The sequence below is a fragment of the Eptesicus fuscus genome, chromosome 1 (genome assembly GCF_027574615.1).
Source record: "Eptesicus fuscus isolate TK198812 chromosome 1, DD_ASM_mEF_20220401, whole genome shotgun sequence".
In the NCBI taxonomy this organism is placed as follows: Eukaryota; Metazoa; Chordata; class Mammalia; order Chiroptera; family Vespertilionidae; genus Eptesicus; species Eptesicus fuscus.
In genome coordinates this window covers 83,920,795-83,934,191 of record NC_072473.1, presented here as the reverse complement: position 1 = coordinate 83,934,191, position 13,397 = coordinate 83,920,795, and the positions used below count along the sequence as shown (strand labels likewise).

The window sequence follows — 13,397 nt, the reverse complement described above, 5'->3', positions numbered from 1 at the left end:
AATTAATCTGATCTTAATTCATAGCTAATGTGGCCAAGAGTACATGCTTTTGTATAATTAAAACAGAAGGACTTACATCAGTAGGACTTTCAGGCTCTGGTTCCACTGTATTTACCATAAAATACACTAATGGTAGGATGGAGGCTGGACAAGGGGGTGAAAACATCCATTACAGGGCAACATGGCAGATAGCAGGACCCTAGCTAGACTTTAAGGAGCTAATTCTATTCTGGCAGGGGGAACCCACATAATTAAGTTTCACACTTATAAAATTATCACTCTGAATTCAGCAATAAGAGGCATTTGGTTTTAGATACAATTCCATCTATAGATGCTAACTCGAAATTTAAAGCAAACACTCTGCATTAATATTATGGGTTGTGGTTTCTTACACGATTCCTAAACCCACCGACTATTTAGTTTTGATACAATTCACAGCTGGATGAGAAGACTACCACAGCCCTGGCTCAGACATGGTCTTTAGATTCAGAAAGTCCATTGGTCATGTAGCTGGTTGTCACTGCTAAATCTGTTGCTTGCAGAGGCCTCAGAGTTCTGGATTTGCCAAGTAGAGTCCTCACCATTTAAGCTCTTCCTACATATAGTACATGTATCGTGCAGTTCCAACCACAGCACAATACAACTGCTGTGAAAGAAGTGGTTGCAGGGTAACTGCTGGACTTCCTCTTCAGCTGTGTAATCTTCTTTGCATACTGGACACTCTAAACCCATATCAACTTGTTCCTGAGTTACTGCCACTGTTGGAAGAAATGTGATCTTTTCCTTGTCAGCTGGGGGAGGCCCCGTGTTTTCCAGCTGTCCTAAAAGCTGGGTGACAATGGCATCAAGCCCTGTTTGACTCCAGGCATAGTCCCCAGGGTTGGAGTGCAGCATCCCGCTCCAGGTAAAAGGGGATCCACCAGGAACTGCAGAATTTGCAAAGAACCCTGCAAAGATCTGTTGTATTATTCCTTCAATTGCTGGGGATCTGTCGGGACGAGTGCTTCCTTGCGATCTGTATCGCCGAGTGGAGGTCGACTTGGTCCCCAGAAGTCAGTGTGAGTTTGGTGACACCTCTCATTGGCTCTATTATCTTGGTCCAGTGCATTGCTACTTAGAAATGGTCTAAAATCTTGTATAATCATCGTGTGGTCCAAATTGCGCCAGAACTCTGTGAAATGTGTTGATGTGCTTTTGTCCATCTGGTTGCCACCACCACCTAAAAAACTGGAATCATCTGTCACTTCTTCAATAAAGCCTGATTCACATCTGGGACAAACATATTCCGGTAGTTTGGGGTTGACCTCGCCCTTGCAAAAGTGGCAGAAAAACTGATGCGCGGCAACTGTGGCACAGGTCCTGGCTGCTGAGGCCGCCGCCATCTCCCTCTTCTGCCCTGCGGTCAGGGAGGGACGCCGCCTCCCTCGCCAGCCACTGGCTGCAGGCTGCAATCACCGCCCGGGTATTTGATTTATTAAGGTAACACCTTTTTTAAAAAAAATCCTCAGTTGAGAATATTTTTTCCATTAATTTTCAGAGAGAGTATAGAAAGGAGAGAGGAAGGAGAAAGAGAAAGAAAGAGAGAGAAACCTCCACCTGAGACACACACAATTGGTTGCCTCCTGCAAGCACCCCTGAGTGGGGCTGGAGAGCGAAGCTGCAACTGAGGTACATGCCCTTCACTGGCACTCGAACCTGCAACCCTTCAGTCTGCAGGCCGACTCTCTAACCATTGAGCAAACAGGCCATGGGCAAGCATGTACTTTATCAGAGTAAAAGAGCAGAACAGTTTACTGTGTGTGGAAACATCAAATTAAAAGGGTTGGTATTATGTTACATTGAAAATGACTCGCTAACTATATTTCTCATGTTTGACTTTTAAAGTCATTTCAAATCATCCTTTCCTTTACCTTAGCTTTCAAAGTGAAACAAAAATGTCAGAAAGAGAGCAATCGTGAGATCAAACTCATTCACTTATTCACCGAATATTTATCAAATATCTACAATGTACAAATCATCAATAGTGAGCTAAACAAAAATAGTCCCTCCTTGGGCTGGAAGGTGGAGGGATTGAGAAAAAGAAAGAATGAAAGAAAGAAAGGAAGGAAAAGAGAGAAAGAAAGAAACTCATTGACATGGACATGATCCAGCTCATTCAGTGTGTTGATTGCAGGAGGAGAGGTAGGTGAAGGTAGAAGAGGGTGTAGGGGGGATAAATGGTGATGGAAAAAAATAAAATAAGGAAAAAGATAAAATAGTCCCTCCTTGTCCTCATGAAACTTACCATCTAATTGGGGGAAAGATAATAAATTAGAAATAGATAATATCAGCTAATGGTAAGTTTAAAAAGAAAAATTTATCAGAATGAGAGGATAAAATGTAATGTGGCCTTGCTGGTGTGGCTCAGTGGTTGAGCATAAATCCATGAATCAGGAGATCACTGGTTCAATTCCCATTTGGGGCACATGCTGGGGTTTTGGGCTCAACCCCATCAGTGTGCAGGAGGCAGCCGATTTTCTCTCATCATTGATGTCTCCATGTCTCTCTCCCTCTCTGAAATCTATTTTTAAAAACTAATGTGGCTATTTTAGATAAAAAGGCATTTTTGAGATAATATTTGAGGAAAATTTGAAGGTAGAGAATGAGTAAAGCCACTATCCGAAGGAAGAGGGGCAGGGTCAACAAGGGCAAAACTCCAGTATGATGGGAAGGACTTGTATCCTAGCAACATAGGATGTAGTAAGCCAGGGGAAGCCTTGTAAACGATGAGGTCAGAGAAGTAGCAGGGATCCAGCTCATATAGAACCTTGTAGGTCATAGAAAGGTCTTTGGACTTTATTCTAGGAATGAGAGAAAGTCATTTGAGAATTTTGAGCAGGGAAATTACATGATTCAATTTATATATTTTTAGAAAGTGTCTTAGTCACTTCAGGCTGCCATAACAAAATACGTACTATAGACAGGATTGCTTAAACAACAGGAATTTATTTCTCACAGTCTGGAGAACACAAATCTAAGACCAAAGTTCCAGCAGCGTATGTGTCTAGTGAGAGCTCTCATTGAATTTCAGATAGCTGCCTTCCTGCTGTGTCCTCACATGGCCTTTACTCCATACATAGGAGTTGAGAAAGGAAGAGAAAGCAAGCTCTCTGGTGTCCTTATAAGGGCATTAATCCCATAATATGAGCCACATTTTTGTGATCACATCTAATCCTAATTGCCTCCTAAAGCCCTCATCTCCAAATAACATTACATTTGGTTAGGGCTTCAACATATGAACTTTAGGGGGACACAATTCAGTTAATAGTAGAAAGCTTAATCTGAATGTGGTATGGAGAGTAGACTAACAGAGGACAATGGTTTAAAAAAGGAGAGAACTTGCCAGAAATCTATTATAATAATATAGGTGAGAGATGACAGTTGCTTGGATATGGTTTGAAGTGTTGGTAGTAGTGAAAGGTGTAAATATTTTAGACACATTTTGAAGGTATAACCCACAGGATTTTCTAATAAGCTGTATGTGGGTTATGGAGAAAAAATAGTCAAGCTTTGGGTCAAGATAGTGGCATAAGTAAATGCAGTACTCAATGCCTCCCACAACCACATCAAAATTTACAACTAAAATACAGAACAGGCCGAAACCGGTTTGGCTCAGTGGATAGAGCGTCGGTCTGTGGACTGAAAGGTCCCAGATTCGATTCCGGTCAAGGGCATGTACATTGGTTGCGGGCACATCCCTGGTAGGGGGTGTGCAAGAGGCAGCTGATAGATGTTTCTCTATCATTGATGTTTCTAGCTCTGTCCCTCTCCTTTCCTCTCTGTAAAAAAATCAATAAAATATATTTTAAAAAAATAAAATAAAAAATAAAATAAAATACAGAACAACCATCATTTAGAACCACCTGAAATCTAGCTGAGAAGTAAATACGAAGCATATCGAGGCTGGTAGGAGGGGCTGAGACACAGGGTTGAATCACAGAACCTGCTGTGGCAGTTTAAAATCGCAGAACCCATGTGTGGCAGTTTAAAATCTCGAGGGAGGCAGTGTGCTCGGAGGGTCCTAGATCTGTCTCTTGCTTCAACAGTGCTTGGACAGAACAGACCCAGACCCAGTGATGCCCCGCTTCCAGCCTTGGACCACCCCCCTGCATCTTATCCAGTCACCACCTTCAGATCCACCTCTGGGACCAGGCAACACACCCTTTTTTTTCCTACCTTAACTTCTTATTGCTGAACAACCATGAGTTCCCAAATTCGTCAGAATTATTCCACTGAGGTGGAGGCTGCAGTCAACCTCCTGGCCAACCTGCATCTGCGGGCTTCCCACACCCACCTCTGTCTGGGCTTCTACTTCGACTCTGAGGATGTGGCTCTCCAGGGTGTGGGCCACTTCTTCCGAGAGTTGATGGAGAAGAAATGCGAGGGCACTGAGCATCTCTTAAAGTTGCAAAACAAGAACGGTGGCCACATTCTCTTCCAGGACATGCTGAAGCTTCCAAAGATGAGTGGGTAAAACTCAGCATGCCATGGAAGCCGCCCTGGCCTTGGTGGAGAACCTGAACCAGGCCCCTGGGTTCTACCTGTGCAGACCCTCATCTCTGTGACTTCCTGGAGAACCATTTCCTGGATGAAGAGGAAACTGATCAAGAAGATGGGCAACACCTGACTAACATCCGCAGGCTGGCCGGCCCCCAGGCTGGGCTGGGCAAGTATCTCTTCAAAAGGCTCAACTTTAAGCACGACCAGCAACCTTTGGAGCCCAGAGGACTTTAAGAGGCCCCTCTGCATTCCCCTGGTGTCTCTGGCTTTTACCTGAGCATCTTCCCGAAACTACTTGTCATTCTTTTAACCACCCTGAAGCCCTCTCCCATGCACTGGACCAAATGAAACAAAGCTTTTTGCAGCAAAATAAATAAATAAACAAACAAATAATAAAATAAAATAAAATTGCGAGGGAGCCTGATATGTGTTGGAGAGTAGGAATTTTTGAGCATGCTTCCAGAGAGGCCGTGAAGTATGCCCCAGATAGAGTTGTCAGTGCTGACACCAGGCCAGGCCTTGAGATAGGGACTCATGGCCCCTTCCCAGCATGTAGGCCTTATTTCATAGAACACTGTCAGCTTTCTGAAGAACAGGATGACCCTGTGAATAACATGGTCGTCAATGGCATGATCCTGACGTTGCTTGGGAAAAACTGTTTTATCTTGGGTTACTTGTTCTGCAAAAACTGGATGTGGTTAATGTGCTTAAAAGCGGTCCTACACAAAAGGTCGCTGCTGCTCTCTGGTCTCCCTGCGTGGAGAATGGCAGAACAGTCGCCCGGCTAGTCACTTGGCCCAGCCGGCTGGCTAATAAAGGCTCCCTAAATTTTAATTTGGTCTGGGCTCCAGTGGTCATTCACTCGCCTCCGCTCCACAACAGTATGGTTCAGTGCTTGAGTGTCAATCTATGAACCAGAAGGTCATGATTCAACTCCCGGTCAGGGTACATGCCCTGGTTGTGGGCTCAATCCCTAGTAGGGAGCATGCATGAAGCAGCTGATCAATGATTCTCACTCATAATTGATGTTTCTATCTTTCTCCCTCTCCCTTCCCCTCTGAAATCAATAAAAATATTTTTTTAAAAAATAAAGTTGGGAGGGATATCTTGGCTATGCAGGTTTCCCTGAGGTGTGAGGGGTCCCTGCTCCACACAAGGCCCCCATCCAAGGGCTCCAGTGCTGGGAAGAGAAGTCCCTACCACTTCTGGATATAAAATCCAGCATGGATTGTGGCTGAGTAACAGGGAGGCTGCAGGAGTCCCAGGCAGTTCATCTTAAAGGGCCTGCACATGGACTTACTTAAACTCACTCCCTCTGAGCTCCAGCACTGGGGCAGCAGCTTGAAAGGAACCTGGGACATTCAGGGAGGAACTAACTTGTCTAGAATCAGGGAGGGAGCCGGTGGGGCAGCTTTCTCCCAGATACAAGTGCTGGCAGAAACCAGTGTTCCTTTGCTAAGCCTTCCGTGCCACAAAGCCAGCAGGATGTGCCATATCTGAATCTCCATCCATCAACCTAGTTAACAATTTTTGCCCCACCCTGGTGATTCGCTGATACCCCACCTCACCCCCTACTTATAGGCTCATCCAAGCCATTTCCAGTGGCTTTTCCATACAACTGGCCTCTCTTGCCTCATGCTTTAGACATTACTAAAATTTATCAAACAAGTAGAAGCTGACATCAGCATGTCCCATACCTCTCAATAAGTGGCCCCAGGCCCACCACTAGTGGAAACCTGCCGTGGTTCACAGCTTGGCCTCTCCTGGGCACCTCCAAACTCAACACAAGTAGCAGCCATGTGTAGATTGCTTTGTAGCTCATGCTGGGTGTTCCCAGGCAGGACACAGGCAGAGGCAGACTTTGCCGGGAGGCCTCAGAGCCAGTGCATCTTGTGGTCAGTTTTGACCACGCAGAATTAAAACCCTACCACCTCCACAAGTGACACACTCAAGGGGCAGATTCAGTGAGCAACAAAGCCCCACTGAAACAAGTCCTGTGCCATAGCAGTATCTCCTGCATAGCAGCTCTTTTGCTATGTCAATCCTTGAAACCTATTGGTCTGGGGGTAAATCCTCGAAACCTATTGGTCTGGGGGTAAATCCCTCCCAGTGAAACCAACAGCAATCAAGGCAACTACAATAGAACAGTGCACACAGATCTCACAGGGGTGCACCTGGAGTGCCCAGCTTAGGTGACTGGGGAGGCTGAGCCACTGGGCCCTACAGGACACCTACTACACAAGGCCACTCTACCAAGTCTGGGAGAGATAGCAGATCTACCTAATACATAGAAACTAACACAGGGAAGCAGTCAAAATGCAGAGACAAAGAAATATGTCACAAATGAAAGAATAGGATAAATCTCTAGGAAAAGAACTAAATGAAATGGAAGCAAGAAGAACACTACCAGATATAGAGTTCAAAATAATGGTTATAAGGATATTAAGGAACTTACTGATTTCTCCAAGGAAATTAGCGAGGACTTCAAGGAAGTTAGTGACATCAACAACATAAAAAAGGACCAGTCAAAAATGAAGGATACACTAACAGAAATAAAGAATAATTTACACTGGATCAGTAGTAGAGTAAATGACGCCAAGAATCAAATCAAGCATTTGGAATATAAGGAAGCAAAACAAAACAAAACAAAACAAAACAAAAACACACCCAATAAGATGAGCAAAACCAAAAAAGAATACAAAAATATGAAGCTAGTGTAAGGAGCCTCTGGGAAAACTTCAAGTGTACCAACATTCACATCATGGGGGTGTCAGAAGGAAAAGAGAGGGAGCAAGAAATTGAAAACCTATCTAAAAAAATGTCAAAACTTCCCTATCCTCATGAAAGAAATAGACATACAAGTCCCATCTCCCTCCATGGAAAAAGTCCCATTTTGTCTTTAGCAGAGCTAGAATTAAAGCCACTGCCCAGAACTTTCCTTCCATATTGGAGCACAGTCTAGTCCAGCATCTAGCTAGCCTACCTTGTGCTCCTAGATACAGGCCCATTGAGTTAGAGTTCCCATAGCCATGGGCCAATGAGGCTTCTAGGGCCACATGGCTAGTTAGCACAAGTGAAACAACAAGCAAGTGCAAGGAAGCAGGAGCAAAGGAAGAGGAACAAGAGCACACATTTTTTTTTCTGGGGATTTTAACTAGGAGCTTCTCCAATGAATCCTTCAGGAATTTGTGTTTCTGCAGTGGCTCCACTCCTTCTAGTCAATTATCTCTTACCCAGGTTAGACTGACAAACAAGCACCTTCCCTATGTCACCCTGACTTCACTGAGCATAAATCCATTTCCCCTTTGTTGGACCCCTTCCTGCAGTGATTTGCAGGGAATGGACTGGTGGTTCCCTTGGGAGTGTAAAGTTGCAGCTTCCTGGTGAAGCTTCCCAAATGACCATGCTAATAATGTCTGGCCTTCCCTTTGCTTTCTTTATATTATTAATATTAATAACTAGCTAATTACAACAGTAAAACAGAGAAAGAAGAGAAATATAAATACTGGTAGGCATCTTCCCAATAATTGCTCATAATGAGAACATGCCAAGTGTAGAGTGACTACTTTTGATTCCTACCATTGGTAAGTGCATTTGTGATATCTTGGTCCAGGAATGATAATAGTGATGACATAATTTTGTAATGAAAATCAAATATCTTTGTTATACTTGACTGAGTGTTCATCAAATTTATTGTTTTGAATCAGTTTAACATAGTTGGGGCTAGACACAGACCAGATTTCTTTATTCATATACTAGGAATGTAAGAAACTTAAGTCAGCAAGTCATAGAATGTGTATATAGTCGTATGTCTTCTTACTAAATGACAAAGCACCATAGGAATTACTCAAATAAAACTTGTTTAAATAACTGTCCATCACTTTATGAAAATTGGAGTGGTATTTTTGCTGGTGAAATGCATTTCCCTTAATTGCAAATTTTATGTGCTGATCATGTTTTTCACCCAAGCATAAATTCTGTCCAAAAACAATGCCCTGTCGCATCCATCTGTTTTGTAAATGAAATAAAACCTTATTAAGGAGTTTTACTTAATATAAGACATTCTGATTCCATGTGTGTCTCCTAAGAAATCTTAGGTTCTGGCTAAGTGATTCATCGAATACAAAATGTAAATGACTAACAAAGACATGTTTTAAAAAGTTAAACATCACCACACACCTATTAGAATGGCTAACATCCAAAAAACTGACAACACCAAAAACCTGTGAGGATGTGGAGTAACAGAGACTCTCATTCATTACTGGTGGAAATGCAAACATGGTATAAGCAATTTGGAAGACAGTTTGGTAGTTTCCTACAAAACTAAACATAGACTTATCATATGATCCAGCAATTTTATTCCTTGATATTTACCCAAATGTATTGAAAACATTTCCACATAAAACCTGCACCCAAATTTTTATAGCAGCTTTATTCAGAATTGCCAAAACATGGAAACAACATGTTCTGCACGTGTTTCTCTAGTTTTTTTCCAGCACCATTTGTTAAAAAAGCTACCCTTCTGCAATTGCATATTCTTAGCTTATTGTTGAATATTAGTTGACCATAAATACTGAAATTGAATTCTGGGCTCTCTATCCTGTTCCACTGATCTATATGTCTATTTCTATACCAGTATCGTCTGTTTTATTACTATGGCTCTGTAGTATAGTTTGAAATCAGAAAATGTGATACTTGCAACTTTGTTATTTTGGGTCTTTTGTGGTTCCACACTAATTTTAGGATAGCTTCTTCTATTTTTGTGAAGAATGACTTGGTAATTTTGTGGAGATTTGTTAAATCTGTAGATGGCTTTGGGTAGTGTGGCCATTTTAACAATACTTATTCTTCCAATCCATTTTCACAGGATGACTTTCCATTTGTTTGTGGAAAGAATTTTTTCAATTTCTTTCAGCAAAGTCTTACAGTTTCATTATACAGATCTTTCATTTCCTTGGTTAAATTTATACCTAATTACTTTATTGGTTTAGATGTTCTTGTGACTAGGACAGTTTTCCTTTATTTCCTTAGCCAAGATATGGAAACAACCCAAATACCCAATAACGGATACACAATGTAATGTTATTCAGCCATGAGAAAGCTATTTTTGGAAACTTTTTGTTATAGTAAAAGTTATATATATATATATATATATATATATATATATATATATATATATATATGCTAATAACAGGGTAATATGCTAATTAGACTGGACATCTTCCAGACAAAGCCACGGTTGCAAGGGGCCGAGGCAGAGGCAGTTAGGAGCGATCAGGCCGGCAGGGGAGAACAGTTAGGGGGTGATCAGGCCAGCAGGGGGGAGCAGTTAGGGGGTGATCAGGCCGGCAGGGGAGAGCTGTTAGGGGGCGATCAGGCTGGCAGAGGCAGTTGGGGGTGATATCAGGCCGGCAGGGAAGCAGTTAGGGGGCGATCAGGCCGGCAGGCAAAAGCAGTTAGGGGCAATCAAGCTGGCAGGCAGAGGTGGTTAGGGGTGATCAGACTGGCAGGCAGAGGTGGTTAGGGGTGATCAGGCAGGCAGACAGAGGTGGTTAGGGGTGATCAAGCAGGCAGGCAGGTGAGCAGTTAGGAGCCAGCGCTCTCGGATTGCGAGAGGGATGTCTGACTGTGGGATCGGGCCTTAACCGGCAGTCAGACATCCCCTGAGAGGTCCCAGATTAGAGAGGGTGCAGACAGGGCTGAGGGACCACCCCCACCCCCGTGCACAAATTTCATGCACCAGGCCTCTAGTATATATATATATATATATATATACACACACACACACACACACACACACACACACACACACTGAATGGCCAGATTATTATGCATTCAGAGATCATAATAATCTGGCCCACTCAGTATATATATATATATATATATATATATATATATATATATATATATTAGAGGCCCGGTGCATGCATTTGTGCATGGGTGGGATCTGGCCAGCCTGGCCAGGGGGAGGGGACATGGGTGGTTGGCCGGCCTGCATGCTGGTCGAACTCCTGGATGAGGGGACAATTTGCATATTATCCTTTTATTATATAGGATATACACTGAGTGGTCAGATTATTATGCGTTCAGATCATAATAATCTGGTCACTCAGTGTGTGTGTGTGTATATATATATATATATATATATATATATATATATATATATCTTTAAAATTTTACAAACATGGATGGATCTTGACCACCTATGCTAAGATAAGTCAGACAGAAAAGGACTAGTACTGTATGCTAAAATTTATACAGAGAATTTTGTAAAAAAAATGTCAAACCCATAAAAAAATCCCAACACAGAATATAATAGTGGTTACCAGAAGCTGGAGGCTGGGTTGATAAGATTGATGGTATTTAAAGGTACAAACTTGTAAGTAGTAGTAAATAACACATCTATAATAATAAAAGCATAATATGCTAATTAGACCGAATGACCTTCCAGACGAAGCCAGGGCTGTGAAGGCTGACCCCCTTGCATGAATTTCATGCATCGGGCCTCTAGCAGAGATATAAAGCATAGTGTAATGAATAGTATAGACAATAATACTGTACATAATGATGTAATATGATAACTATTGCTTCCATAGCAATTATAATATATAAATGTATAAAAGTAACATGCTGTACACCTTAAATTTATAAATTGTAACATGTCAAATCTATCAAAAAATAAATAAAACATTTATATATATATATATATATATATATATATATATATATATATATATATATATATATAAAACTTTTACTCTTTTGCCATAACAAAAAGTTTCCAACCTCTACCCATTATCCAGTTTTCAAACTCATATCCAGATTTTTAGGTATTTGTTATAGCAACACCCCACTTCGCAGTACTAAAATTCTAGTTAGTTAGCTATGGCTACCTTTTAAAAATACCACAGACTGAATGTCTTAAACAACAGAAATTTATTATCTCAGTTCTGGAGACTACAATTCCAAGATCAAGCTGTAAGCAGAGTTGATTTCTCCTAAAGCCTATCTCTTTGGCCTGCAGATGACCTGTTCTCTGTTTGTGAGCATCCCTGGTATTTCTCTCTCTCCTCTCATGAGGACACCAGTCACATTGTATTAGGGTCCCATCCTTGTGACTCAGTTAAAATTAATTACTATTTAAAGCTGCTATCTACAATTCCATTCACAATGGGGTTAGGGCTTCAACATATGAATTTGGAGGGGGGAAATACAATTCAGTACATAATAAGTTTTAAATTCTTATTTATTCCTAACATATGATACTTTTGTCATTATAAAATGTCCCTCTTTATCTGTAATAACACATTTTATTTTAAACTCTGTTTTGTCTATTAGTATAACCACTCCAACATTTTATGGTTGCAGGACTATATAAGCAGTTGTCCCTTATCCACCTTGGCTTTCCATAGCATGCAGTCAACCTCAGTCCAAAAATATTAAATGAACAATTCCAAAAAGAAACAATTCATAAGTTTTAAATTGTGTGCTGTTCTTAGTAGCATGATGAAATCTTGGGTTTCATTCTCTCTCACACCTGGGATGTGAATCATCCCTTTGTCCAATGTCTTCACATGTAGATGCTCCCCACCTGTTAGTCACTTAGTAACCAGGTGGATTTTCAGATTGAATGTTTCCATATCACAGGGCTTGTGTTCAAATAACCCTTATTGTACTTAATAATGGTACCAAAATGCATAAGTCGTGATGCTGGAAATTCTAATTTACCAAAGAGAAACCATAAAGTTCTTCCTTTTAATGAAAAGGTGAGTATAGTGCAATGTGATATTTTGAAAAAGAAAGGGAGACCACATTTACATAACTGTTATTACAGTACATTGCTTTTATTGTTCTATTTCATTATTAGTTATTGTGATTAATGTCTAACTGTACATAATTTATAAATTTAACTTTATCATAGGTATATATGTATAGGGAAAAGCATGGTATCTAGGGTTCGGCACTATCTGTGGTTTTAGGCATCCACTGGGGCCTTGAAACATATGCCTCAAGGATAAGGGGGGCTACTATATCTTTTTCATTATTTTGCCTTTCACCTATTTTATCTTTAAATTGTGCCTACTGTGGAGTGCATATAATGTCATGTTATATGGATGTATATGAGGGAGGTTATGTGGAGTAGATTTCTTTTTAATTTTAGCTTGTGACTACTTAGGCTTCTTGAATCCATGTACTGATATCTTTTAATAGTTCAAAAAGTTTGGCCATTATATCTTCAAGTATTTCCTCTGTTCCACTCTTTTTTTTGTCCTTTTGGATCTCTGATCAAATGTATGTTAGATCATCTCAGTCTATCCTACAAATTTATTAATCTCTTTCATATTTCCCATCTCTTCATCTATTTGGGTTGTACATTTCCTTCAGTTCTTTATTATAATTCACTGAATCTCTACAGTAGTCCATTGTTAAGCCCATCTAACAAGTTTTGAATTTCACTATTAATATATTACATTTCTCTGGGTTCTAGATGATTTATTTTCATATCTACTTGCTCTTTACTCATATTTTTTATTTTTTAAATTTATTGAAATCTGAAAAACAATTTCTATTCTAAGTCTGATAGTTATAAAGATGAAGTTTTGTCTATCTTATTCTTTCTGTCTTTTGTTCCTACTCATTCTCATTCATGGTGACTTTTCCTTTAATTATTTTTTCCCTCACTTTTCTTTGATCTCTATTGGTAGGAAGTATCTTGGGCTTGGAATAAAGGTGAGTTCCCTTAAAAAAGAATTTTGAGTTTAGTCCTGTCAGGCACTTAGAGGAACCACAATTCAGATTTGCTTTAATATAAATACTCAGCTTTAGGTTTGCCAGGCCACCCAGGTGGTGTGTATTTG

At 40.7% G+C, this 13,397-nt stretch overlaps 1 protein-coding gene and 1 pseudogene across 1 annotated transcript; one reads left to right on the top strand and one right to left on the bottom strand.

The window, feature by feature from the left end:
• Positions 1–480: 480 nt before the first annotated feature.
• LOC103299261 (E3 ubiquitin-protein ligase RNF115-like) lies at positions 481–1,382 on the bottom strand. The gene is given in 2 exon segments (XM_054717090.1): positions 481–1,028; positions 1,031–1,382. Coding segments are annotated over 2 exon segments (894 nt in total). The 3' UTR covers positions 481–486.
• Positions 1,383–4,240: 2,858 nt separating this feature from the next.
• Positions 4,241–4,773, top strand: LOC114227923 (ferritin light chain-like; annotated as a pseudogene).
• The last annotated feature ends 8,624 nt before the right edge of the window (positions 4,774–13,397 follow it).